Source organism: Gorilla gorilla, chromosome 3 (assembly GCF_029281585.2).
Source record: "Gorilla gorilla gorilla isolate KB3781 chromosome 3, NHGRI_mGorGor1-v2.1_pri, whole genome shotgun sequence".
Taxonomy (NCBI): domain Eukaryota; kingdom Metazoa; phylum Chordata; class Mammalia; order Primates; family Hominidae; genus Gorilla; species Gorilla gorilla.
The window spans coordinates 122225939-122252965 of NC_073227.2; the positions used below are offsets into that span (position 1 = coordinate 122225939).

General features: G+C 35.3%; 1 protein-coding gene across 2 annotated transcripts in view; it reads left to right on the top strand.

The window, feature by feature from the left end:
• BANK1 (B cell scaffold protein with ankyrin repeats 1) overlaps nt 1–27027 on the top strand; it is a 289852-nt gene that overhangs the window by 103193 nt on the left and 159632 nt on the right. For both annotated transcript variants that reach the window (XM_019024929.4, XM_063705448.1), the window contains exons 6-7: nt 81–186; nt 25336–25532. In XM_019024929.4, the coding sequence (XP_018880474.4) occupies nt 81–186; nt 25336–25532 (303 nt within the window). The remainder of the gene's footprint in view (nt 1–80; nt 187–25335; nt 25533–27027) is intronic.

Here is a 27027-nt window from a genome sequence, read left to right on the forward strand (position 1 = left end):
ATTTTTGTTAAATTGCACTAAAATGAGTTTCTATGTAAATAATTAACCTAGTGAAAATTTTCTTTTTCACTTGAAAACAGAATAGCATTGAAGAACTTGATGGTGTCCTTACATCCATATTCAAACATGAGATACCATATTATGAGTTCCAATCTCTTCAAACTGAAATTTGTTCTCAAAACAAATGTGAGTATTTTCCAGCTGCATCAATTATTCTTTTTATCACATTCCATTCTATGTAACTCTTTAATGAATGTTATAACCAAAAATATAGGTAGCTGCACTGCTGATGAGATGATTTAGACAACTCCTGACTCCTGGTGAAAGGGTACATTAGTACAAACTTCTGAATGTTCGTTTGGTAATTTTTTTTATCTCAGGCCTTAAAAATGCACGTAACTTTTGCAATTAAAAAGCTTACTTCTTGACTTTTACTCTAAGGAAATGTTTGGGCAACTTCATTTAGGATAGAAATTATTCATCATATCATTGTTTATAATAACCAAAAAGTGGAAATATTTTACAAAGATAAGTAATTGATTATACATATTTTCATACATCTATTAATGTGACCACCAGAAATTAATATTATTATAAATTTATGCTTCCCGGAGTGATGTTTTGGTGTATACTTAAGTGAATAAAAAGCAGGCTATGTAGCAGAGAGAGAGTGTGATCATCTGTTTAAAAAAGTACGTGTACATTTAACAGCATATAAGTTTATATATATAAATTGATGGTCTGGACAGATAAGTTTATATATATAAATTGATGTTCACAGTAGTTATGTTTGGGTTGTGCAATTTCAAATATTATATCTTGTTTCACCTTATTGAATCTGTATTTTCTACAACTGTGTATTATATATGTGGTTAAAAATATACAAATATCAAGAAAAGTATATGTAGGAGATATACATGAAAAATTATATTTCCAGATGTCATCGTGAGGTCAGTAGTATATTTTAGAATTTTTTTTTTGTTCCTGCATAGTTTGTTGACATACTGTTTGTAATTCATTTATATACCTATGTGTGAAACACTGAAGTAGAGATGTAATGGTGAATATGACAGACATGAAGCTAAAGAATATGAGAAGTCTAATGTTGACATATTAAAAATTAATGAGCAGGGTTTTATTTTCTGTAGGGTTTCTGTGCTATTTAAAGCAGTTTTGTCATCAGCCTGGAAGGCTTCAAGACAGCAATAAAAAAAGAGTAGGAATCCTAAGGCACAACTGCTTGTGATTCACCTAGATATGTGAGAAGCTGCATAATGGTGAGGTTCCATTAGGAAGAAAAGCCAATGGTATGCTAACTGTGAATAAGTAGTCTTGTGAAATTAGCGACATTTTATTTTTGTTTCTGATATACATTTTAACAATATGTAATTCACTTACAAAATTAAATACTAGATGAGAATAGAAAAGGAGCATATGATTCTTTACATATGACACATAATTTAATTGGAAAAACAAATAATATACATGTATTTATAGAAAGAATCAATGAGATAAACTTGGTGGTAGTGATTATATTAACAATAGAATTTTAGATCAAGGGTACATTATTTTTCAAGGTGTGCTTCAAAAAGGAAGTGGGATTTTACCTAGGTCTTAAATAATTATAGTTGCCAAAAGAATGAAAATAATCTTCCAAAGATAGATAATTGATTACGTAAATTTTGGTGCATCTATTAATACAACCATCAGAAATTAATGTTATTGTAAATGTATTTGCTGGCTTGAATAATGTTCCAATGTATACTTAACTGAATAAAAAGCAGGCTAGGTAACAGGTTAGTTCTATTTGGAAATTATTTCAAAAGTCTTAATTAGGAACTTTTGTTCCACAAACCACTCCTCACCTCATGGCTTTGGTAATTGACCCATCTCCTCATCTCCTGTAATCGTTTGTCTTGAGTGATTTGATACTAGTCATAACCTTCATTCAAGCTAGGGAACCAATGAAGACAGAGAAAGGAAAAAGGAATTCTAGGCAAGAGAAAGTGCATACAATGGTGTGAAGATGGAATTATGACACAATTTTACAAATTTCCTCAGCATTATATTTGCTTAGATTTCTGGAGTCAAAATTGTGGAGATGGAGAAGATGGCATGGTTTTGGTTTCCTGTTTTTATATGTAAAGAATTCCAGATAAGATTAAAACTGCCTCTCGGTATACTGTTTAGGTTGTGGAATATGAATTTTAGAGCTAAAAAAGCTGAGACAATTGTGGCCTCTTATTTTTATAGATGGAGAACTCTGGATGGGTTATGTCGGAGTCCCTGAAAATATGAATCTGGTTCAGCAGGGCTGGGGTACATTCTAAGTGTTTGCCTTTTAAGAAGCTTCCAGGTGAAGCTGATGCTGCTACACCTCAGACCTCTCACTAGGTACTAAGACTTTAGAGCAATTGTTCTCAAACTTGGCTGCATATTGCAATCACCTGTGTAGCTTTTAAAACATCCTATGCCCAAGTCATACCCTATACCAATTTATTAATCTGGGAGTAGGTCCCAGCCATCAGTAGTTTTTACAGTTTCCCAGGTGATTTCAATGGGCAGTCAAATTTACTAGCCCCTAATTGCTTCAATGTATTATAGACCAGCAAAATAATTCTTCCTTATATTGAATTTTGACACAGAAAAAAAAATTACCCTCTCTTAACAAAGGTTATAAAGATAGTAGTATATGAAAGTTTTGAACCATCACTATAATTTAATGGTAATTTTGTATCTGAAAAAAATTGCAAAATTAAAAAAAAAAGCTAAAAGTGAAAAGTTTACTATAATCCAGATAACTCATTCAGAAGCATTATTGCTGGGTATTACTGCATAACAGATGTCATAAAACCTATATATAACAGAGCCAAAGAATCTCCATAACATTAAGCTCTAATTTCTAATTAAAATACAAAATAACATAATATATGTAATAAGAATATGCAGTAAAGACATGAATATGACTCAGCTAGGGTTTTGCTTGCCTCCTTGACCCAATAGTCTTGGATCAGTGTCAGCTTCAGAATATCTAGCCTTTAAGACTTTGCACCTGTGTTTCATAATGTTCAAGTTGATAGGGTTTAAGTTACCTTTATACATATATTAATCAAGGGAATTGGAAAGAGAAATGGTGGGTTGCTGAAGAACCTACTAGAGGCATTCTGAGAGGTAAATTCAGCAAACCATGAATCAGGTGTTACCCCAGGTATCTATCCTGAGGACAGGTCTTTATTTGGTGAACTATTTTATTTATTAAACAATTATTTATTTCTCTGTATGTTAGCTATGGGAAATTGAGAAATTGAGTCTCTCTGAGAGAACATAATCATAAGGAATTGAGAAAGTATACATTGAGATTGACCTACCCTAAGGATTTGTCATGGAATTACCTGCAGATACCTATGGTTCTTTAAAAGTATGGAGTGAAATGCTATATCAACCAAAAAATCTTATTATTGCCGCATCCTCAATTTAGAGTTATTTTGGTAAATTCTGGGTTTAGTTTCCTGCCACTTCATTTATAATAAGTAAAATACCATTCCATGTCAATAGGTCTTGGTGATTTTTTATTCCTCTCTAGACAATACACTCATGTTTTCTTGCATTATAGGGGTGGGTGGAAATAAGAGGGAAAATATATAACAAATAATATTCTGCTTTAATGTTCTCTTACCTTGTAATGCTTCGTTATTGATTTAAAATTAGTGCTTTCCATTGACAAGAATTTTCCATACAAAGAAGTTCTCTCTGGCAGTAGAATGTTATCAGGTTTCTAAATAAACTTGATATATTAATGCAACACAGGACTTTTGAACACGCGAGTCATAGAACTAATTCATGAACAACTTTCTAGTGTGTGAATCATCAGCAACTGTGAAGTCAATATAAAAGATTATGATAGGCAATTTTGGGCTGATGTATACAGTACTCGAATAGAAAAAATATCAGAGTGCATCACTTCAAGTATGAGTATTATTTTAAGCAACTTCTGTTTTGGTTGTAGATTTATATATGAACACACATGCTGTGAGTTGTCATTAAAAAAATGACTTGGTGTGATGGTGAAGGAGAACAGCACACTTAGGCAAACACAATTGCTTTAGCCCCTCTGCAGTTCTCACCTATTCTGAGTTTCAAGCCTGCTGCAGAGTCTCATAAATCTCACTGCAGCAGATCCAAGAATTTTCATAACTTCTTTTCAGAGCCCTTCCAAAGCCTGGATAATGCAGAGACTCTCCTGTCATGGACAGGAAAAAATATAGTTTAGCTTGTTTTTATTTTTACTTTTTACAATCTATGCATTTAACAAAATTGCACTTGTACCTCATAAATTTATACAAAAAATTGCTTGTTTTTAAAGGGGGTACAGTTGCCGGTTCATTTATCGTAAGTGGCAATTAACTTAGGAAAAAGTGAAGTAGGTTTTTTTCCCAGAATATCTACCTCCACTTAGAAAGAACTGGTTCAGTAGAACCCATGCCAATTTATAGAAAAGCATGTCAAACCATATATTCATTTATAATTGGTAGCAATATTTTAATCTGAAAGAGGACAGCAGATGATCACCCAGAATTGTGAAAGTATTAACTAAGAATATTATCTCCAAATATGTCTTTGAAATATGGAGCATTAACTGGATATTCAATACATTATGTGGTGGTAACTGTAGCTCTAAGACTTGTCTGGGATTGGTAATATCTTTAGGTTCACAGAAAATAGACCATTTGCTAACTCAGTGGAAGAGAACTAACTGTCCATTGGATTGTCTTTTTTATATAATTAAATAATTTAAACATGCAGAAAAATATAGACAATAATATAAAGAACACCCTGTAGCTTTGTCAGATCTTAACACTATGCTTCAGATCTTTTCTTCTTAAGAAATAAAACATTATAGATCTAGTTGAATTTCTCTATTTCGCTCTGTGATTCTACACCTTGAAAATTAACCATTATTTTAATTAAATTTCTTGACAATCATTCCTGTGTTCTTCATCCTTTCACTATGTGTATTTGTTTTCATGATTAACATATATTGTTGCACAATTTTGTAAATTTTATGTAAATTATATCATACTTTTTCCTTCATCTTATTATTTTTTATCTATATAAATTCTTTATATCTATACATGTATATATGTAGATCTAGGTCATCATTTTAAATGTTCTATAGGATTATTTTGGTTGATTACACACAATATGTATCTGTTCTACTAATAAATACTAGTGTTGTTTTCAATTTTTTATCATTGCAAGTAATGCTACAATGAACAATCTTGCATATGAAACCCTATGCATATGTTAATAATTTCTCAGGAGACACAATTACCTTGAAAACCCAGGTTAGACTTATTCCTCTTCATCTTATGAGTTTGTTAACATCAAAAGTCTTATTTAAAAATTATATTTTTAAGTTATTTGTGACTGCTCCTTTCCTTGATACCTATGGGATGGAGCTATATATCAGTGAAATTTCTGTTCTAAACAGATACGTACATATTCTACAGTGCTAGATATTTTCAAATTTCTATCAAAAATGTTTGCACTTATTAACAATTTCACTAGCAGTATTGTGACATTGCTCAACATCTCTTCTGTGTTAAGAATTGTAAAGCTATTTATTTTTGCCAATCTGACAGCTGTTAAGAATCTCTCTGTCTAAATAATATTTTAATTACAAACATAGTTGAGCATCTTCTGTTTATTAAGTTTGATTTTTCTTAGTGAATTTCCATTTAATAGGCTTCATTTATTTCTATTAGTTATTATTCTTTTCTTATTGAAGTTTGAAAATGCTTTTTTCTTTTTCAGTATACCTATTCTAAATAGTAACTATTTGTCAGTTTTTCACATTTGCAAATGTGTACTTAATTAGTGGCTCGTCTTTTATACGATATTTTATGTGAGTACATAAGTAAAGTTTATAATAAATCTTGGTATGAGAGCTGGCCCCTACTTTTTCTTTAAATGATTTTTGTTCCACTTTCTTTATTTGTCCTCTGGTATTTAAGATCAGTATGTCATTTTTCCATGAAAAACTATAAAATTGAAATAAAATTATAAATTAATTTGGCAAAAATATCATGATTATTTGGATCTGTTTACATCTTTCAAAAAATATTGTATTTTATAAAACTTTTGACAATCTTTGTTACATTTATTCCTATTTATCTTAAGGTTTTTTTTAACATCAAAAATCTTACTTAAAAATTATGTTTTTAAATCATTGGTGGCTTCCCCTTTCTTTGATACCTGTGGGATGAAACCAAATATTATATAATGTATCATGGCTCTACAGAGAAAGAAGACTTTTAGCAAGTGAGGAATTACTACTCTCTGAAAAGAAAATTAGGAAAAGATAAAATCAACACTGAGGAGATTTTATAAGAAATCTTTTTGAGATATTTTTCCAGTATACAAATTTTGCAAAGCATGAAGTTTTATGGACCTGTTCCGTTTGCATTTTAAACCACCTGAGAAGAAAATCAGAAGCTGTGAAGAAATCAATGTAAAAGAAAAAAAAAATGGGCAAGAGTATTTTTTCTGGGATGAAAAGTAATAGATGGTAGGGAAAAATGTAGTCATGTAAATTCATTTCAAATTAGTAACAAACACATCATCATTAAGTAAATACACTAAATTAGGGATTGATGTATACATAAGACATTATAAAAACTTCTAGTGATTAAATTGGAGATTTGGCATGTAAATTGACTGTAAAATTATAGATTTTTCCACTCCATTTTTTTGGTAATACAACCCACAAGTACAAATTTTCGCATCTCTTGCCAATAATAATTTTAGCATATTCTCAAGCTAATTTTATGAACTGATGCTTCAGTTTGAATCAAATAATATAAAATAAAACAGCCAGTTTGAATCTTTCAAATTTTTTTACCTGCATAACCAAAAAAAAGATTTTTTCAAAATTATACTACTGTTATTCACGTTTACAGTGTTTCTTCAAAGATTCTATATTTCCCAGATGTGAAGTTTGAAAAGGTATGCTTACAAACATACTGTGGTTGGAGGCTGTGAGTACAAAACAGGAAGGAAAGAAGAAGGGAGAGAAAAAAGGAAAAAAACTAAACAACAAGGTTGATACCAGGATGAGAATTTGGGCTTCTTCATCCTAGAATCACTCCCCAGACAAGGAATTACCTCTGGCCTGAGTATACAAGGAGCATAGATAGAGAAGACAGGACATTCTTACAGAGTCAAAGAAATCTTTTGGCCTCAGGATGCAATCTAACACTGTGAAGCATAGGCAATGTGCTATCCTGAGTCCAGCTTTAAGGAATAAGCATTTAGGAATGGTAAGCCCTTCTCCACTTTTCAATGACCTTTATAATCCCCTCTCAGCCCATTTCCATTACCGTAACAACACATATTCTGAAATAATAGAGGACCCTGTAATTATAGATGAAAATGGTAAGCCTGTGGACATAGTATTTTCTCCCAGTTAGAAACACCTTGATGTGAAAGATTATTAAGCAATCTTCATTCATTTATGTAACAAGTACAAACTAAGAGCCACTCTTCTAGGTGCTCCAGAAACAGGCGGCCTGTATAGGAAAGTTCTTCTTCATGAAACTTTTATTTAAGTCACTGAGAGTAACAGAGTAATAAAACAGTAGCAACAAAATAAGACCATTGCAAATAGTGATAAGGGTTATGAGAAAAATAAAGTGAGAGGATAGAGAGTTAGGAAGTGATGAAAAGCCATGTGAGGATTTTACACATCGCTTAATATCATCTAATTACATAAGACAAAATATTAGTTTTGCTGTTACGCAGAGAATAGATGATGGTGTGTAAAAATGGAAGTAGGAACACCAGATGGGAGGCTGTCTTAGTAGTGACAGGAGAGGGTTGAAGGTGGCTGTCACCTGGGTGTTAGCAGTGGAGGTGAAGAGATTTGCTTGAGCTTGGTAGCTCTTTGAAAGTAAGGATTGTGGGACATACTGATAGATTGCAGATGAAGGAAAGAGAGGACGGGTCTGTGTGTAACTAAAGACATGTTTATAAAAATATAAATAAAATAAATATCAATTCTATTAACTGAAATAGCGGTGCTATGGCAAGAATAGTTTTGACAGTGTGATCAAAAGTTCTACTTTGGCTATGTTAATTAAAAGATAATACATTGGTTGGTATTAAGTATATAAGTCAAACACCCAGGAAGGAGCTCGTATGTGATATTCAGAGCCATAGCCTGAATGAGATTATTCTGCAGAGAGAGCAGAGCAGGGCAAACATCTGAGTCCTACGCATTGTTGTATTTAGAGGCCTGGGAGAGAAATTTCCATAAAGAGACTGAGAAGCAGCAGCCACTCAAGGTCTTTTAAAAGCCAACTGAAGATAAAGTTTCTGAGAGAAGAAAATTATCAACCATGTCATGTCCTACTCCAGAGAGAAGTGAAAAAGGGCCACAAAATAACTTGTGATATACACAACACCATCCATTAATGCTAGAAATGTACCCCCATGGATCGAGGTACTCCCAATTCTTTGTGCCATGAAAATAATGTAGATATATTGGTTTCTCGTGAAACTCAGTATCAATAGGTATTATTTATAAAGCAAATGCCTGGGAAGATAAAGAATTATAATTCTGATTCATTATGTACCCCAAATGTATAAAGCCACAAAATATCTAAAAACAGATGGGAATGCAGACTGATTGAGACAATGCAAAGTGTTAATGAGTGGAGAGGAAAAAGAGCTATCCAGATAAAACGTAGAACAGGTCTATGTAAAATTTCAATTGACTGCTTTTTTGCTCATTTTCCAATGTAGTGAACCTGTTTCATTTGCTGTATACCTTTTACCTATTTTAAGCATCTCCAGAGTTTGTATCAGATAAATAAGACTGAGTTAAGATGCACAGATATTGGGAAAGGTATGACTAGAAGCTATAGGACAAATTATGAACAAGTTCATGTGAAATACAAAGGATAGAATAGCAGATGCATCAAAAAAAAGTAATAGATTAGGCAAAGAACTCAAAAACTCAAAAAGTGGGAGAACACCAGCATCAAGAGGCAGATGATAAAAAGCAAACAAGGCTTGAAAGCTGAAGTAGTTGGCTGCATTATCTCCAGACACTTTTTGTTTTTTTGTTTTTTGAAACAGAGTCTCGCTCTGTCGCCCAGGCTGGAGTGCAGTGGTGCAATCTCGGCTCACTGCAAGCTCTGCCTCCTAGGTTCACACCATTCTCCTGCCTCAGCCTCCTGAGTAGCCAGGACTACAGGTGCCCGCCAACACACCCGGCTAAATTTTTGTATTTTTAGTAGAGACAGGGTTTCACCGTGTTAGCCAGGATGGTCTTGATTTCCTGACCTCGTGATCTGCCCACCTCGACCTCCCAAAGTTCTGGGATTACAGGTGTGAGCCACCACGCCTGGCCCATCTCCAGCCAATTTTACACCATTCCTATCTGGCTAAGTATCCGTTTCTGACTTGAGTCATCTTGGAAGCTGAAAATGTGACCTGGAAAGATGAGAATTATTCATACATCCTTACAGAACAAACTTTTGACAATAACAGAAATCTGAAAAATAAGCATTACCTCTATCTACCCATGACACCTGGTTGACTATAAGAACTTATCTTCCTTGTGATCGTTATCTACAAGATGCAAATGGAAATTACTTTTGTAGGAATATAATGGGTAATGTTTAGTTGAAATATTATTCTAACAATACTGTTTTTCTAAAAGTGCTATTAAGGTTTTATATTTCTCTAAGAAATAAATTATTATAAATATTGTTTAGCATGTAATTTTCAATTTGTTTTGTATAAAGGGTATTTGGAAATTAGCATGATGTGGGCTTTAGTTGGGATTGCAATTTTAAAATATTTTTAAAGTAGATGATTTAATCTATACTTACTAATTTGACTGATGTTTATTCCCTTTTTACTTTCATCTGATATTTACAAAGGTCTGTGCTGTTGTTCTAATGGTATCTTTTATATTGTCCATTTATATACTTTTTTACATCTTTGAAATTTATTGAGCCTTGCTTTAAGTTCAACATACGATCAGTTCTTCCAAATAAATATTCCTTAGTGCTGTATCTGCATTTGAGATCAGAGGCATTAACATGGGTTAAATTGTGAAAATGTCTAGCATTAGATATTGCATTAGCAACTAGGCGATCAGCCATGTGATTCCCTTTAGTCAAAGGTCCTGGAAGAGGTGTATGAGCCCTAATGTGAGTGATGTAAAAAGGGTGCATTCTACTTCTAACTGCTGTTTGCAGTTGGGTAAATAAAGTCATCAGTTGTTCATCTGTATGAAATCGTAACTGAGTATTTTCAATTAACTGTGTGGAATGACTCACGAATGAAGAATCGGAAATCACATTAATGGGCATATAAAAGAAGTCAATACCTTAATTACAGTTACAAGCTCTGCTTTTTGAGCTGAAGTATAGGGCGTCTGGAAAACTTTACTTTTCGAGCCAGAATAAGAAGCTTTAGCCTTATTAGCCCCATCTGTAAAAACATTCTCAGCACCTTCAATTGGTTTGGATTTAGTTATTTTAGGGAGAATCCAATTAGTTAATTTCAAAACCTGAAACAGCTTCATTTTAGGAAAATGATTATGGAGAATACCCACAAATCAGCTAAATGGGTTTGGCAAGTAAGACTATAAAAGCTAGCTGTATTTGTGCCTTCATGAGAGGGACAATAATTTTTCCATGATCATATCCATGTAATTTAACAATCCAAGTTCTCCCAATTCCTATCATAGTAGCAATTTGATGTAAATAAGGAGTTAGAGTCTGTGAATTAGTATGTGGAAGAAAAAGCCACTCTACTACGTCCTGTTCTTGGACAATAACACCAGTAGGTGAATGCTGAGTTGAAAAAATTAACAAATCTAGAGTCTTCTCTGGATCTATTCAATTTATTTGAGCTCTGTGGACTTGCTTTGCAATTAGTTGTTACTCTGCCTCAGCCTCCTTTGTGAATTGCCAAGGGCTAGTAAGACTAGGATTTCCTCTAAGGATAGAAAACAGATTACTCATGGCATAGGTAGGAATGCCTAGAGCAGGTCGTATGCTATTAATGTCCCCTAGTAATTTCTGAAAGTCATTTAATGTTTTTAGTTGATCCCTACGTATGGTTACCTTCTGTGGCACGATGGTAGTGTCATTTATTAAGGTCCCCAAGTAGGAGTAAGGAGTAGCAGTCTCAATTTTATCAGGAGCTATAATTAAACCAGCACGAGAAATCGAATTTTGCAAGTGACCAGAACATTGGAGTAAAATTTCTCGAGTGGTGGCAGCACAAAGTATATCATCCATATAGTGAATAATGTAACACTGTGAAAATTTTTTGAGTAGGTTCAATTGCTTGCCCCACAAACGTCTGGAAAATTATGGGACTGTTTAACATGCCCTGTGGCAACACTTTCCAGTGATAACGCTTAGCAGGCTGCAGGTTGTTTACTGCAGGAATTGTAAATGCAAACTGTTCACAGTCTTGCTCAGCTAAAAGGATGGTAAAGAAACAATCTTTTAAATCTATGACTACTAAAGGCCAGTTTTTTGGAATTATAGCAGGAGAAGGCAATCTTGGCTATAATGCTCCCATAGGTTGTATGACTGAATTGATAGCTCTTAAGTCAGTTAACATTCTCCATTTGCCTGATTTTTTCTTAATTACGAGAACTGGAGAATTCCAAGGGGAAAATGTTGGAGCTATGTGCCCATTTTCTAATTGTTCAGTAACTAATTTCTCTAAAGCCTCCAGTTTCTCTTTACTTAGCGGCCATCGTTCTATCCAAATTCACTTATCTGTTAACCATTTTAAAGGTATAGGTTCTGGAGGCTTAACAATGGCTGCCATCAAAAATTATTTCCTAATCTTTGGCAGGAACTTTGTTTTTCCTCTTGAAGTGGTTCTTTCAAACCTTGCAAATTTTTTTCTAGACCCATACCAGGGACATACCCCATTTCATGCATTGTATGTTGACTTTGAGGGCTATGTAATTGTTCTGGAATTAGAACTTGTGTTCCCATTGTTGTAATAAATCTCTTCCCCATAAATTTATAGGTACAGAAGTTATAATTGGTCGAATAGTCCCAGGTTGTCCATCAGGCCCTTCACAGTGCAAAATATAACTACTTTGATATACTTCAGGGGCTTTATTAACTCCAACTATGTTAAATTGAGTGGGTTGAATTGGCCATGCAGATGGCCAGTGCTGTAGAGAAATGATTGAAATGTCCACTCCTGTATCTACCAAACCTTTACATTTCTTTCCCTGAATAGTTATTTCACAGGTAGGACATTTATCACTAATTTGATTTACCCAATAAGCTGCTTTGCCTTGTATATTTGTGCTTCCAAATCCTCCTGTTTGTTTAATTTCACTTTTTCCCATTTCCACAAATGGCACAATCAGGAACTGTGCTATGTGTTCTCCTGGCTCTGCTTTCCAGGGAACAGAAGTAGATACAACAATTTGAATTTCTCCATTATAATCTGAATCAATGACTCCTGTATGTATTTGTACCCCTTTTAAACCTAAACTAGACTTTCCTAAAAGTAATCCTGTTGTCCCTGCTGGCAAGGGTCCACAGACTCCTGTTGGGACCTTTTGCGGGGGTTCCCCAGGCAGAAGGCTCACAGCTTTTGTGCAGCATAAATCTACTGCGGCACTACCGGCTGTGGTGGGGGACAGACATTGCACGGGAGTGAGGGAATGGCCTGAGCTGGAAATGCCCCCGTTTAGAATGGGACGGCCCCCTCATGGCGTTTCCCGAAATCGGGTTCCCATCTTTATCAAACTTAGAGTGACACTGATTAGCCCAATGTTTTCCTTTTTTACATTTTGGACATATTTCAGGATCAGCAGTTTTCTTTTTTCCCTATCTAGCAGCCTGACTCGCTGATTTTTTCTACATTCTTTTTTAGTATGACCGTGCTTCCCACAGTTAAAACAAGCCCCAGGAAATGGAGTATTTCCTTTATCCACCCTCAGTCCTGCCATTGCCTGTGCTAGCAGAGTAGCTTTATGCAGATTGCCTCCGATACCATCACAGGCCTTGATATAATCAACTAAATGTGCTTTCCCTCTGATAGGTCACAGAGCAGCCTGGCAAGCGGGATTAGCATTGTCGAAAGCTCATAACTGCAGCACTATATCCTGAGCAGCCGAATCTGTAATCATCTTTTTAAGAGACTCCTGTAACCGAACTATAAAATCAATGTATGGTTCTCTTGGTCCCTGTTTTATAGCACTAAAGGAAGGGTATTGTTCCTCACTTGAAGTGATTTTTTTCCCAAGCCTTAATGCACACTCTGCTAAGCTGTTCTATGGCATCATCCTGCATGACCAATTGTGCATCTAAACCAGCCCAGGTGCCAACCCCCAAAAGTTGGTCTGCAGTTATATTAATTTGAGGTTGGGCCTGGGCATTGCGAGCAGCCTGAATGGAAGCTTTATCTGCCCACCAAGTTTTAAATTGTAAGAACTGAGCAGGAATCAGACAAGCTCGTGTAAGAGTGTCCCAGTCACTAGGAATCATCCAACTGGAAACAGCAACATTGTTTAACAGTCCCATTACAAAAGGAGAACCTGGTCCATACTGATTTATAGCTTGTGGAAATTATTTGAGTAATTTAAAAGAAAAGGGCTCAAATGTAGCTATAATATTTCCCTGTTGATCTGGGGGGTATATTCTAAAAGGGAACTGCCAAGCCTCTAAATCACCCTCTCGTCTAGCTTGCTGAATTCCTGCCTGAATAGAACTAAGAGCAGTCGTTCAAGGCGCTGCTCAAACAGTCACTGGGGCAACCACTTTTTGCCCAGTGTCCTCTGGAAAATAAAGATCTGGAGGGTCTTTTTCTTCAAATAATAAGGAGGGGGTGCAGAAGGGTAGGGATGAACCTCTCCCTTCCTTTGCCGCTTTAGCTTTAGCTGGTAAATAAACATGCTGTGTAACCTCTTCTGTTACTTTGCTATACTCTCATTCCTCCTCATCATCAGTGTGAAAAAGTTCCAAAGTGAAATGAACCAGACCCCACACCTGTACCGTTGTTACCCTGATGCTTCTGAGTTCCGCTTCTTACTCAGCATGGGGATTGCTTTAAGAGTACTAGGGTGTCTTCCAGCTAGTTTTCTGTTCCAACTGTTGCTCTGGAGACCCATCAACTTGGATTCTCGCCACCGCAATGGACGCCATTTGCCAAGACCACCTCAGTTGGGGAGACCCTAACCCAGTGGCACTAGAGGAATTAAAGATGCACCCACAGAAATATACAGGTGTGAAGTGGGAAATCAGGGGTCCCACAGCCTTCAGAGCTGAGAGCCCCGAACAGAGATTTACCCACATATTTATTAACAACAAACCAGTCCTTAGCATTGCTTCCATAGATATTAAATTAAAAGTATCCCTTATGGGAAATGAAGGGATGGGCTGAATTAAAGGAATAGGTTGGGCTAGTTAACTGCAGCAGGAACGTGTCCTTAAGGCACAGATCGCTCATGCTATTGTTTGTGGCTTAAGAATGCCTTTATCAAAAAGCTTATCCACCATGATCAAGTGGGCTTCATCCCTGGGATGCAAGGCTGGTTCAACATATGCAAATCAGTAAATGTAATCCAGCATATAAACAGAACCAAAGACAAAAACCACATGGTTATCTCAATTGATACAGAAAAGGCCTTTGACAAAATTCAACAGCACTTCATGCTGAAAACTCTCAATAAATTAGGTATTAATGGAACATATCTCAAAATAATAAGAGCTATTTATGACAAACCCACAGCCAATATCATACTGAATGGGGAAAAACTGGAAGCATTCCCTTTGAAAACTGGCAAAAGACAGGGATGCCCTCTCTCACCACTCCTATTCAACATAGTGTTGGAAGTTCTGGCCAGGGCAATCAGGCAGGAGAAAGAAATAAAGGGTATTCAATTAGGAAAAGAGGAAGTCAAATTGTCCCTGTTTACAGATGACATGATTGTATATTTAGAAAACCCCATCATCTCAGCCCCAAATCTCCTTAAGCTGATAAGCAACTTCAGCAAAGTCTGAGGATACAAAATCAATGTGCAAAAATCACAAGCATTCTTATACACCAATAACAGACAAACAGAGAGCAAAATCATGAGTGAACTCCCATTCACAGTTACCTCAAAGAGAATAAAATACCTAGGAATCCAACTTACAAGGGATGTGAAGGACCTCTTCAAGGAGAACTACAAACCACTGCTCAATGAAATAAAAGAGGACACAAACAAAGGGAAGAACATTCCATGCTCATGGGTAGGAAGAATCAATATCGTGAAAATGGCCATACTGCCCAAGGTAATTTATAGATTCAATGCCATCCCCATCAAGCTACCAATGACTTTCTTCACAGAATTGGAAAAAACTTCTTTAAAGGTCATATGGAACCAAAAAAGAGCCCACATTGCCAAGTCAATCCTAAGCCAAAAGAACAAAGCTGGAGGCATCACACTACCTGACTTCAAACTATCCTACAAGGCTACAGTAACCAAAACAGCATGGTACTGGTACCAAAACAGAGATATAGACCAGTGGAACGGAACAGAGCCCTCAGAAATAATACCACACATCTACAGCCATCTGATCTTTGACAAACTTGACAAAAACAAGAAATGGGGAAAGGATTCCCTATTTAATAAATGGTGCTGGGAAAACTGGCTAGCCATATGTAGAAAGCTGAAACTGGATCCCTTCCTTACACCTTATACAAAAATTCAATCAAGATGGATTAAAGACTTAAATGTGAGACCTAAAACCATAAAAACCCTAGAAGAAAACCTAGGCAATACCATTCAGGACATAGGCATGGGCAAGGACTTCATATCTAAAACACCAAAAGCAATGGCAACAAAAGCCAAAATTGACAAATGGGATCTAATTAAACTAAAGAGCTTCTGCACAGCAAAAGAAACTACCATCAGAGTGAACAGGCAACCTACAGAATGGGAGAAAATTTTCGCAACCTACTCATCTGACAAAGGGCTAATATCCAGAATCTACAATGAACTCAAACAAATTTACAAGAAAAAAACAAACAACCCCATCAAAAAGTGGGCAAAGGATATGAACAGATACTTCTCAAAAGAAAAAACTTATGCAGCCAACAGACACATGAAAAAATGGTCATCATCACTGGCCATCAGAGAAATGCAAATCAAAACCACAATGAGATACCATCTCACACCAGTTAGAATGGCAATCATTAAAAAGTCAGGAAACAACAGGTGCTGGAGAGGATGTGGAGAAACAGGAACACTTTTACACTGTTGGTGGGACTGTAAACTGGTTTGACCATTGTGGAAGACAGTGTGGTGATTCCTCAAGGATCTAGAACTAGAAATGCTATTTGACCCAGCCATCCCATTACTGGGTGTATACCCTAAGGATCATAAATCATGCTGCTAGAAAGACACATGCACACGTATGCTTACTGCAGCAAAGACTAGGAACCAACCCAAATGTCCATCAATGATAGGCTGGATTAAGAAAATGTGGCACATATACACCATGGAATACTATGCAGCCATAAAAAGGATGAGTTCATGTCCTTTGTAGGGACATGGATGAAGCTGGAAACCATCATTCTCAGCAAACTATCGCAAGGACAAAAAACCAAACACTGCACGTTCTCACTCATAGGTGGGAATTGAACAATGAGAACACTTGGACACAGGAAGAGGAACATCACACACTGGGGCCTGTCGTGGGGTGGGGATAGGGAGGAGGGATAGCATTAGGAGATATACCTAATGTAAATGTCGAGTTAACGGGTGCAGCACACCAACATGGCACATGTATACATATGTGACAGACCTGCACGTTGTGCACATGTACCCTAGAACTTAAAGTATAACAAAAAAAAAAATGCCTTTAAGCGGTTTTCTCCCCTGGGTGGGCCAGGTGTTCCTTGCCCTCATTCCTGTAAACCTACAACCTTCCAGCGTGGGCATTAGGGCCATTATGAACATGTTACAATGCTGCAGAGATTTTGTTTATTGCCAGTTTTGGGGCCAGTTTATGGCCAGATTTTGGGGGGCCTGCTCTCAACAACATATATAAAAATATCACATTGTACACACTAAATATATATAATTTTTATTTGTCAATCATACCATCATAAAATGTAAAAAGACATGGGGCAAATATAATACACATAATTTTCATTTCTATTATAGTCTTTTCCATTTACTCTATTGAAAATGTATTTTAAAATATGTAAACCATGACAGAAGAGGGAAGTTTTCTTACAGAAACTGTGAACAGAATGGAGAGAAAGTCCACTACTTTGTACACTTTGCAGTTTTATTTAGCTCTCTGTGAGGTTAACCCCAATTTTCTTGTCTATCCACTTTTTTTTAGTTGTTAGAACCAAGCCCCTGTTCTTTCTTTTATTTAATGCCATGGTTCTCAAACTTTAGCAGGCTTCAGAGTCGCTTGAAGGATATGTTAAAATTCAGATTGCTGCCATCTCTCTTCACATTTCTGATAGGGTAGATCTGGGTTGGGTACAAGAATTTACATTTCTCACAAATTTTTATATGATGCTGATTCTACTCCTCTGAATCACCAATGAGAACCACTGAGTGAACAGTAATTGATTGGCATCATTGTTATGTACATAAGTAAAATTGACATATATCAAATTAAAGTCAAGATAGATTTTTTATTCCATCACTCTGTGTCCTTGAATTAAAATCATGGGTGCAGAGTCTGTGCGTGATGGCTTATGCCTGTAATCCCAGCACTTTGGGAGGCCGAGGCGGGCTGATCACCTGAGGTCGGGAGTTTGAGACCAGCCTGACCAACATGGAGAAACCCCATCTCTACTAAAAATAGGAAAATTAGCCTGGTGTGATGGTGCATGCCTGTAATCCCAGCTACTCAGGAGGCTGAGGCAGGAGAATCACTTGAACCCGGGAGACAGAGGTTGCTGTGAGCCAAGATCGCACCATTGCACTCCAGCCTGGGCGACAGAGCTAGACTCTGTCTCGAAAAAAAAAAAAAAAAAAAGCCATGGGTGCAGAATGAAGTAGTCTTAGAGTGACTGTTCATCTAAAAATATGTTTTCCCATACCATTTTTTTAAAAAACCTCAGAAATGCTTACAAAAACTTTAATATACTCCACTTCATAGTAGGTACTCTTCTAGATACTGAAGGGAAGTAGAAGAATGTGGGATAAACAGGACACAGCCCACACTCTCAGAGGGCACAGAAGCCAAGGAACGAGAAAACAGAACTACAAAAATAAGTGCCATGAATACAGTGTGTGCCCTACACATAGTACTTAACATGCGTTTTGCTTACTCTGTCAAACAGGTCTAAGCACTTTACTTATGTTGTTATTTACTTCCTCACAATGATCCTGAGGTAGGTACCATTTTAATCTCCACTTTACAGATGAGAAGTTGCATACTTTGCCCATATGGTAAGTGGCAGAGCTGGGACTGGGATCCAGGCAGCCTAGCTCCAGTGGCCACTTTGCTAGTCCCCGGACGACTGTGCCTCGGTACACTATAGTGAGCATGAGCTCGGGGTGTCATTGGAGCGCAAAAGAAAGAGAACAGTCAGAGGAAACTTTACAGGGCAGATTATCTTAAATTTAAAGGAAGGACTCTCAAGTTTTCCTGCCTAATTATATAAATTACTATTACAATGAATAACTTAAAACAACAAGTTTGAAATAACCTCAGATACTCTTTTCATTATTTTTGCAATCCTAGAAACATTGTAATTTTTGTTTCCTAGTATATGATTTCCTACATATCAGCCATTTTGTCTTTATGGGTAAATACTGCCCTTTAGGAAGAAGCCCCATTTGGTTCACAGATTAATTCCCAGTCCCTAGAAGAATATCTAGTGCTCAGTAAAAATTTATTATATTAATTACTTAGCTAATGGTAACCAGGTTAACCATAGACTAAAATAAAACCCTGGTATCAATAGATACAAATTAGTAATATTTGAGCTCCCCAAATAAAATGATTCTTGTTTGTTGGACTAAGGCAGCAATTTAGATTGTCATGGTTTTGTTTTTCATTTTATTTTGTTCTTCTTATTCATGGCATCTGCTATTAGCAGAATGAAAAATTGGCATGTGTGCCTTCTGAATATGCTGCACTGAACTGTCTGTGCTCAAGTACCAAGGCACATATGTTTGTCTTCTCTGGGCCAACACACAAATTGTAGGTTTTTCAGGGTCAACAGTAATAAGCATCTATAATTATATCATAGAGTTAGGAAAAGAAACATAAATAGTATCTATTAGTAACTGATAACAGGAAATAGGCTCTCTAATATCCATTCATTTTAATTAGGAAAATGTATGCATGGGTTGGCCTCAATTAGAAACACACACACACATACACACACACACAGGGGAGGTGGGGCAGAATGGGCTTTTTAATTAATGTCTTGAATAAGTTATGACTTAGGAAACTTCCTCTTACTTTTGCAGTTGTTACGCAGTAATGATCCTCAAACGTCTGAAATTCTTTGAAATTCTAGAGAGGTTCAGAAACCACTGTATACCACACTCTATTATTAATCCACCCTAAAAACACCTCCCTCCCCTTTCTAAAAGGACCCATTTGCTTACTGGATTCTGCCATTACCAAATAGTTATTTTTAAAAATCTTAAGGTTTGAAAACTCTCATTATATTATTCTGAAAAGGAAAGAGACTTAGATGTAGAATTTGTTTTTATGCCTTCTTTCTGTAAGTTATGGTTTGCCAAAGCCGCCACAGCATCTACCTCACTGTATTGGTCAGGGTTCTCAAGAGAAACCAATAAAATGTGTGTGTATATGTGTGTTGAAAGATAGATAGAGATAGGTTCATAGAAATATATATTATCTATAATAAATCTCTATAACATATATGTAAAATATGTATTGAATATATAGATTAAATTATTACATATATACATAATATATATTAATAAATATATAAATATAAAATATAAATATTGGCAGGTCTGAAATATGCAGGGCAGGTTGGCACTTAGGGGTTTCCCTAATCATTCTCATATTCCATTTTCATTTTGTCCCTATAATACGTATGGCAGTGCTTCCAAAGGCGTCTTAAGTTCTCCCCACTCCTTTTACTGCCCAAAAGATTTCCTAGATTTACTTCCTTGTCTTTGTGCATTTTATTATCAAATCATTTAATATTTTAAAAGAATGACTCCAGTGCTCAAGACTAAAAGGAATTCCTTTTAAAATGATGAAATAGTCCTTACTAATGAAGTAAAGTTTCCTTGGCCGACATGTTGATTTACTGCTTTGTGGCCCTGATTTCTTGAATGTCTATGTGAAACCCATATAAAGGCCAATAGGTAGCATTCTACCTGTAAGCCATGGCCCTGTGCTAGAGTGCCCAAGCATCTGATCCCATCCCAGCCCATCTGGTTTGTGCACTTTTACTGTTCAACTTTTCCTGGATCTTTTCCTGGTTCTTGGTTCTTGTCTTATCAAGACACAGCAGAGACAAAGTTGGTAATTTTCAAAATGAATTTTTTTTAATGAATGTAGAGGAAAAGAATGCAAACACATTTGTATAGAAATAAAATTTCTAGAGGCTTCTTATTTTAACCAGAGTTTAGCTGCAGATTGGATGGATTGGATAAACAGGAAACTGTCCAGCTCTTTTTATTGCCTTAACATTGTCTGGGCTTTCTAGTAGAAAATGGAAAATAAACGTATTTAAATATTGTGAGATTTAATTTTATTTGATATCAATTCTAGAAACCTCTAACAAACACTTCACATCTCCCTTTGCTTCCTAGAATTACCTCCACACATGGACCCCAAGCTCCCAGGCTGTTCGTCTGTGGCCTTAAGCCCTGCTTCAACCTTGTTTTGCTCATTGCCTACTTCTCTCTGGCGATCCCTAGCCCACAGCCCTAGATAAGAAGGCACTTCATAGTGTGTCCTCAAAGACTCTTTTTCTGAAATCAGAGCATCTTTCACCACCTGCCACATCCTTGTTCTGTTGCTCTTCTCTTGCTCAATCTGCCACTAGGTATCTGAAACCCCCACCTCTCCAATTCCATTTGTTAACCACTATATTTTCTTCTTCCTTTTCCTCCTCCTCCTATCATTACTGCTGCTAATTTTAGGGTGGATTCCATCCACTAGGATATTCAGAAAGCAATGAGTCCCTTCTGGGTTTGAGATGACATGCTCCATTTATTTCTCATACTTGTCAACTCATCATGCAGGTCCTTTGGATGACAGAATATTGACATTCTAGAACTCAATTTTTACAATTTTACAAAACTTTCAAATCTTAAGCATACAATTCAACAAAATGAAGAATTTCTATCAAAAATTTTCAAATGTACAGTCTTTCAAAGAAATTATCTGAGAACAACAGAGTAACTATTCATCTTTATCCCAAGTTTTTCCTGTTGTTTGTCTATGCCTGAAAATAAGAATAAACAGCAGAGAATCAAGGCTCTAGAACTGCTCTTTCTTTCTACTTGCAAGATGGTTGTGGAAGTGGATTCTAACCATTCCCAGTTTGGATTTTAACTGAGTGGGCCCAGAACACAGAGATAGCCCAGGAGAAGCTCTCATAAGTCATAGACTTGAATGGTCACAGTTGCCTCCCCCAGCTCCACAGCTTTTCTGGCCTCACCCCGAGGAGCAGTACACAGGGGCCATAGCTTCTTTCAGAGCCTCCCTGACTGTATGGAGGAGCAAAGAAAATAAGGCACCATAAGTCAGAAAATAACTGGCCATGCTGCAATGGGAAACCAGTTTTGAACTCCCTCTCCAAAATTAAAAGGGGCCTCTAGATTGCTTTAAAATGCACTTGAGTCTCATTATTTGCAGTAGTTATGTTCTATAAAGTAATTGAATAAGTCAATGCTGAACCTTTGTTCCTAGGAGAGTTATAGGGTTAGGTTCCTGTGAGCTTCTGGTCACAATGTTTTGATCAACCAATTGATACATAACCTTGCTTTATGTGTGTTTCTGTTTAAGAATACCTTATTTAATATACACTGTTGATTCAAAGTGAACTCACCATCAACACTGTAACTCAGGCCTGAATGAATTTATCTAATACATATATTTTCTTCATAAGGCGTGCCACCGCTTTCAAGTGCTTAGAAATACTACACAGCACTTCAGCACTGTACTTGGGGGCCATTTTAAACAGCTAATTCACCAAAATAAACCACAAAAACTGTGACAGTTGTGGCACCAAATGGACTGCAAACAGGACATTTGTTTACAGTTCGAGAGCTGAAATAAGAAGGCATATGGTTGCCTTGTTTGACCCCAGCTGGGAATGTGTGCTCTGGGTGACTCAAATTTTTCATTGCTATACATATGTCTGCAAATGACTGGGAAAGTGCCTTAAGGTGTTACAAACAAATTTTAGTGAGTAAATGAATTTGCATAAACAGAATTCCCAAATAATGAGGACCAACAGTACTTATTTGCATGGAAGAATACATTGGACATAGGTTTAATAACTGATTGAGTAGATGTTATGGTCACCAATTGAATATTGAGAAAAATAAGATGCATAAGTTCAAGTAGCTTGTGCAAATGACACTATGACTAAATACTAGAATTAAATTAAATTTTATAGGTTTGATGCATACAATCTGGCTCCAAAGTCCTAATGCTTAAGTGCTACATTATATTGCTTCTCATGAGAGATAAATATTAAGTTTTAGAATTTTGGTATTTAAGTAATAAAAGGCATTATTTTGAAGTTTATTTAGCAAGAAGAAATTAAGACTCATTTGAATATTATGCAGATTAGGACATAACCTATTCAACTAAAACATTTGAAAGAAAGAGTATCATGTATGAAGTTTCTTGAGACAATTAACAAGAGAAATACCAAGTAGATGTAAATTCTAATTTTTTCTCTTATTTAAGAGAATATTTTAGTAACAAGAATTCAATTACAACAGTTAATGAGGTAGATTCAATATTGAGTTTAATAGTAAAGTATGTATCTACTTGTGAATTTTCCACTGCGATATTTTATGTAATATGAGAGGTAACAACAAAACTGTAGCATAGGGCTTTGATGGACTATTTCCCTTGTGCATTTTGTTTACATTATCAAGGTTTTAGAAGCATGATAACCTTGGCAGCATTTTTTTGTTTCTTAAAATTCCAAATAGAATTATATGTCTAATCTTTTGACAGGATTGGAAGAGTGACACCTCACATGTTACATAATGGTTCTCCTGTCAGAGAGCAAAAAGTTTCATAAACACAGCAATGCTCTGTTTTTACAGATCCACAGAAATAATAACATTTCATCAGATTTCAAATACTATTATGAAAGGAATGAAAATTGTTACATTTTTTCAACTTTGCAGCTACCTTCCCTAGTCTAATTGGTGTCTGATTAAAACCCAGGAAAAATTACCTTCCAGAGAGTTTCTTGGCTTAAAGCATTTGTGGCATGGCATCAAGCCCAGAAGAATATCAGAAGTTCTATAATTTTGACCCCCAACCCTTTCATTTCATAAATTAGGAAACTGAGGTCCACAAGATGAATTCTTAAGAACCACAGATTTAGTGGCTGAGCTGGGATTAGAATGCAGATTTCCTGATTTTTAATCTTTCTTTATTGTGTGCTTTATTGTTTTGCCCCAAAGTAGCCACCCCAAAGTGGTCATTCTACTCTAAATGAATATTTACTATTCCAGATAATGATTTATGAGAACAAATGGATTGCATCATCATGAATTTCCAGTTTTAATACTCATCTTACCGTTAAATTCTTGTTTAATGCTTATATTCTAAACTTGAGTATATTTTCATTTTATTATTCTAGTGGGCTAGGTTAATCTTTTGAAATCGTTGGTTTGATTACTTCAATTTAATTATCAGCCATCTTTGTAGAGACTGCCTCAGAAAGTTTAGGAGCAGCTCTGCACAAACAAATGTATGACTTGATTTCTTTGCTATGTGCTAATTCACCTGTTTATTTGTATTTGTAAAACAAATGACATTGGACTTCTCTTTAAAAAATTTCCCCCAGACATTTTATTCTATTCTCATGAAATTACTGTTTGAAAGACATTGGCTGAAACAACTGAAAACTAAAAATTTATTTGGTCTAGAAGAAAATGAAAAGTAAATTTGCCACACCTTGGTTTGAATTATGGCTTCTCTATTTACACCTTGGTAATAAAAACAGATACAGTTAATCTAGATTAATTAAATGAAAATTGCCATGAAATGAAACAAATGTACACTGTAGATTAAACACATTCCAAACGTTTATTGTATCTCCTAAACAAATCTATTATTTTAACCTAACAAGTCAGACTGTAAATTGTTTGCAAAGTAAATGTGTGCATTTAAGAAAATAACTACATAGTGTATGAACTAAGATGATTAAAGCAAATTGACAGTTTTCAAAAAAGCAATGAGATGGCTGTTTTCCATTGCTTTAAAAGTTTGCTGGAAGACAATTGACTTTGGTTTTGATTCCTTTGATTCTGTTGCTATAAGACTTCACCTTACTTCTGATAATGCCACAGCTATTATGTTGGTGTGTAATTTCTATAACTTTTTTTCAGCTAAGTGCAAAAGTATAGAATAATAACAAACCATCATTCGTTTGTGTTTTATTTTGTTTGTCATTGGGATACAGGTTGCATTCATCATTTTACAGTGATATAAAATTAATAAATGTCTTCTAATTGATAGTTAATAATTATGAAAAATCAAACTCTAAGACATTGATAAAAAAGTTGTAAAATCCAGATGGAAATTTCCACACTGAAGTTATTTATAAAAGCACTCACCTGTATTTTCTGATGCAGTTAGTTTTTGAAAGAAAAATTTTATATAGAAATCTAATATAACCCCTCAAAGAATTTCATGTTCATTTCAACTTTGGAAGGAAGCAAACTAAGCAAGGAGGTAGAATATAAAATTATTTTATAGATGAACTTGCAGAATTTCGTTATTTAGCGTTTGGTTAATGTCTAAGTACATTCAAAAGGAGTTATTACAGCATGTTTTTCTTTCTTTTTTTTTCATTTAAGAGGTTAATGTGGCTTTTTAAATTAAACTTACCTCACAAGTAAGATTGGTGTATTAATGCTAGTGAGAATATTAGTTTATATTTATTTTAATATAGGTAATTGAGTGAGGGGAAGATTCTAAATTGCTAGAACTATTCATAGTTTCTTACACAAAAAGTCTGCTGTGCTTTATGGGAATTACTTTTAGGAGCAGATAGTGTTAGACCTTTTAATGAGATTGCCAATAAAATGAAAACATTAAATCCTACTACTTCTTATGCTTACAGATACTCATTTCAAAGAACTTCCAACTCTTCTCCACTGTGCAGCAAAATTTGGCTTAAAGAACCTGGCTATTCATTTGCTTCAATGTTCAGGAGCAACCTGGGCATCTAAGATGAAAAATATGGAGGGTTCAGACCCCGCACATATTGCTGAAAGGCATGGTCACAAAGAACTCAAGAAAATCTTTGAAGACTTTTCAGTAAGTTTTTTTTTTAAATTATATCTCTGTATATTCTGTTTGATATTGTAGAAGAGACTGTAAGAAGAAAAAACCTATTACCTTTACCGTTTTCTTTAAGACTCTAGATAAGGCACTATTAGGCACATGAAAACATATCAATAATTGTTAGGTTGCAGAAAAACAATTTGATAATAATTCAAAAAGTCTACCCAATAAAAAGTTAATTTATGTTGCTTAAATTTGTTTTCGTTATGTGATTCCTTCTCCTTCTCCCTGTTAAGTCCCAGTTCTGTCTTATGAAGGTTGAAGCCCCAAATTTCAGAACACTTTTTGAAGAATGTTAGTTTTGTAAGAATGTAACCAAAGAAGATTTTAAGAAGGAGGGGATACTATCTCAGTACATAAAACACACTTTGTGTTTCCATAATCATGTTTAGAAAAGCAATTGTTTTTCTGGTTGTAACAAAGATATGCACATTTTGCTCCAGAAAGTGAATTATACTCTGATGGCTCTTTGGAAAATATAATGGGACAATGATTATGCTGGTAAATTATCAAAATTTGTTCTTGAGTATTTAAAACAAATAATTTTGTTGTCAAGGAAGAGTTAATATAGAATATGTAAATCGTGTAAGCTTCTGGCTATTTTAGCATTTATTCTGATTGTCAGATTAAGCCAATCTAATTAATATTGGACTTCAGAAACAATCATTGGTATTTGAGATCTCCAGAGAGTATATTTAAAATAAATATAGAACATGAAGTATTATGATAAAATTAATAAACTACTAATTTTTTGTCTTATGTCCTTCAAATCAGAAATAACCATTATTTTTATTGCTGGAAGGATTTTAGACAGTGATTGTCATATATGCTAGTTTTTAACTAGTTATCATGCTTTATCTGATGAGGGCATTCATTTTCATAATTGTTCACTGTATGCAGGCATTGAATAGGGCAGCATGGTATCTATCTCGGGTAAGTCAGTAAGTCAATTCAGCCTTGGATATTTTCCATTAATACTGTTATTTAATACATTTTAGATGCCTGTCTTTAACTCTATACAACTCTAGTCTTTAATTTTTAGCCACTGGTACACTGGGTTAAAATTTTCCCTGGAAGTCCTAGCATCTAGGGATGCTTTCTAAAATAATCCCTGATTTTCAAAAAGTCATTCTTCCACTTCTTGCTCTCCAGTAAAGACTCAGCTTTTGACAGATGCAATCCCATGCACACTTCAGGTGCTCCATAAGTAACAAAATAATACATAATGATGACAGTAGATATGAAAGTAAGTACAATGGTAGGTTGTGAGGTTTGATGGATGTGGGATATAATTTTTTTCTCTTACACCCTCTCAGTATTTATACCTCTGCTCCTGCAATAACAGCACTGATAGAATTTGATTGCTATCATTGTATCTAGGTGACAATCACTTTTTCATAGTCGCTGCATTCTAATTTTTCAGTTATACTTGATAATTCTTGTGTGAAATATGTTACATAATTTTCTA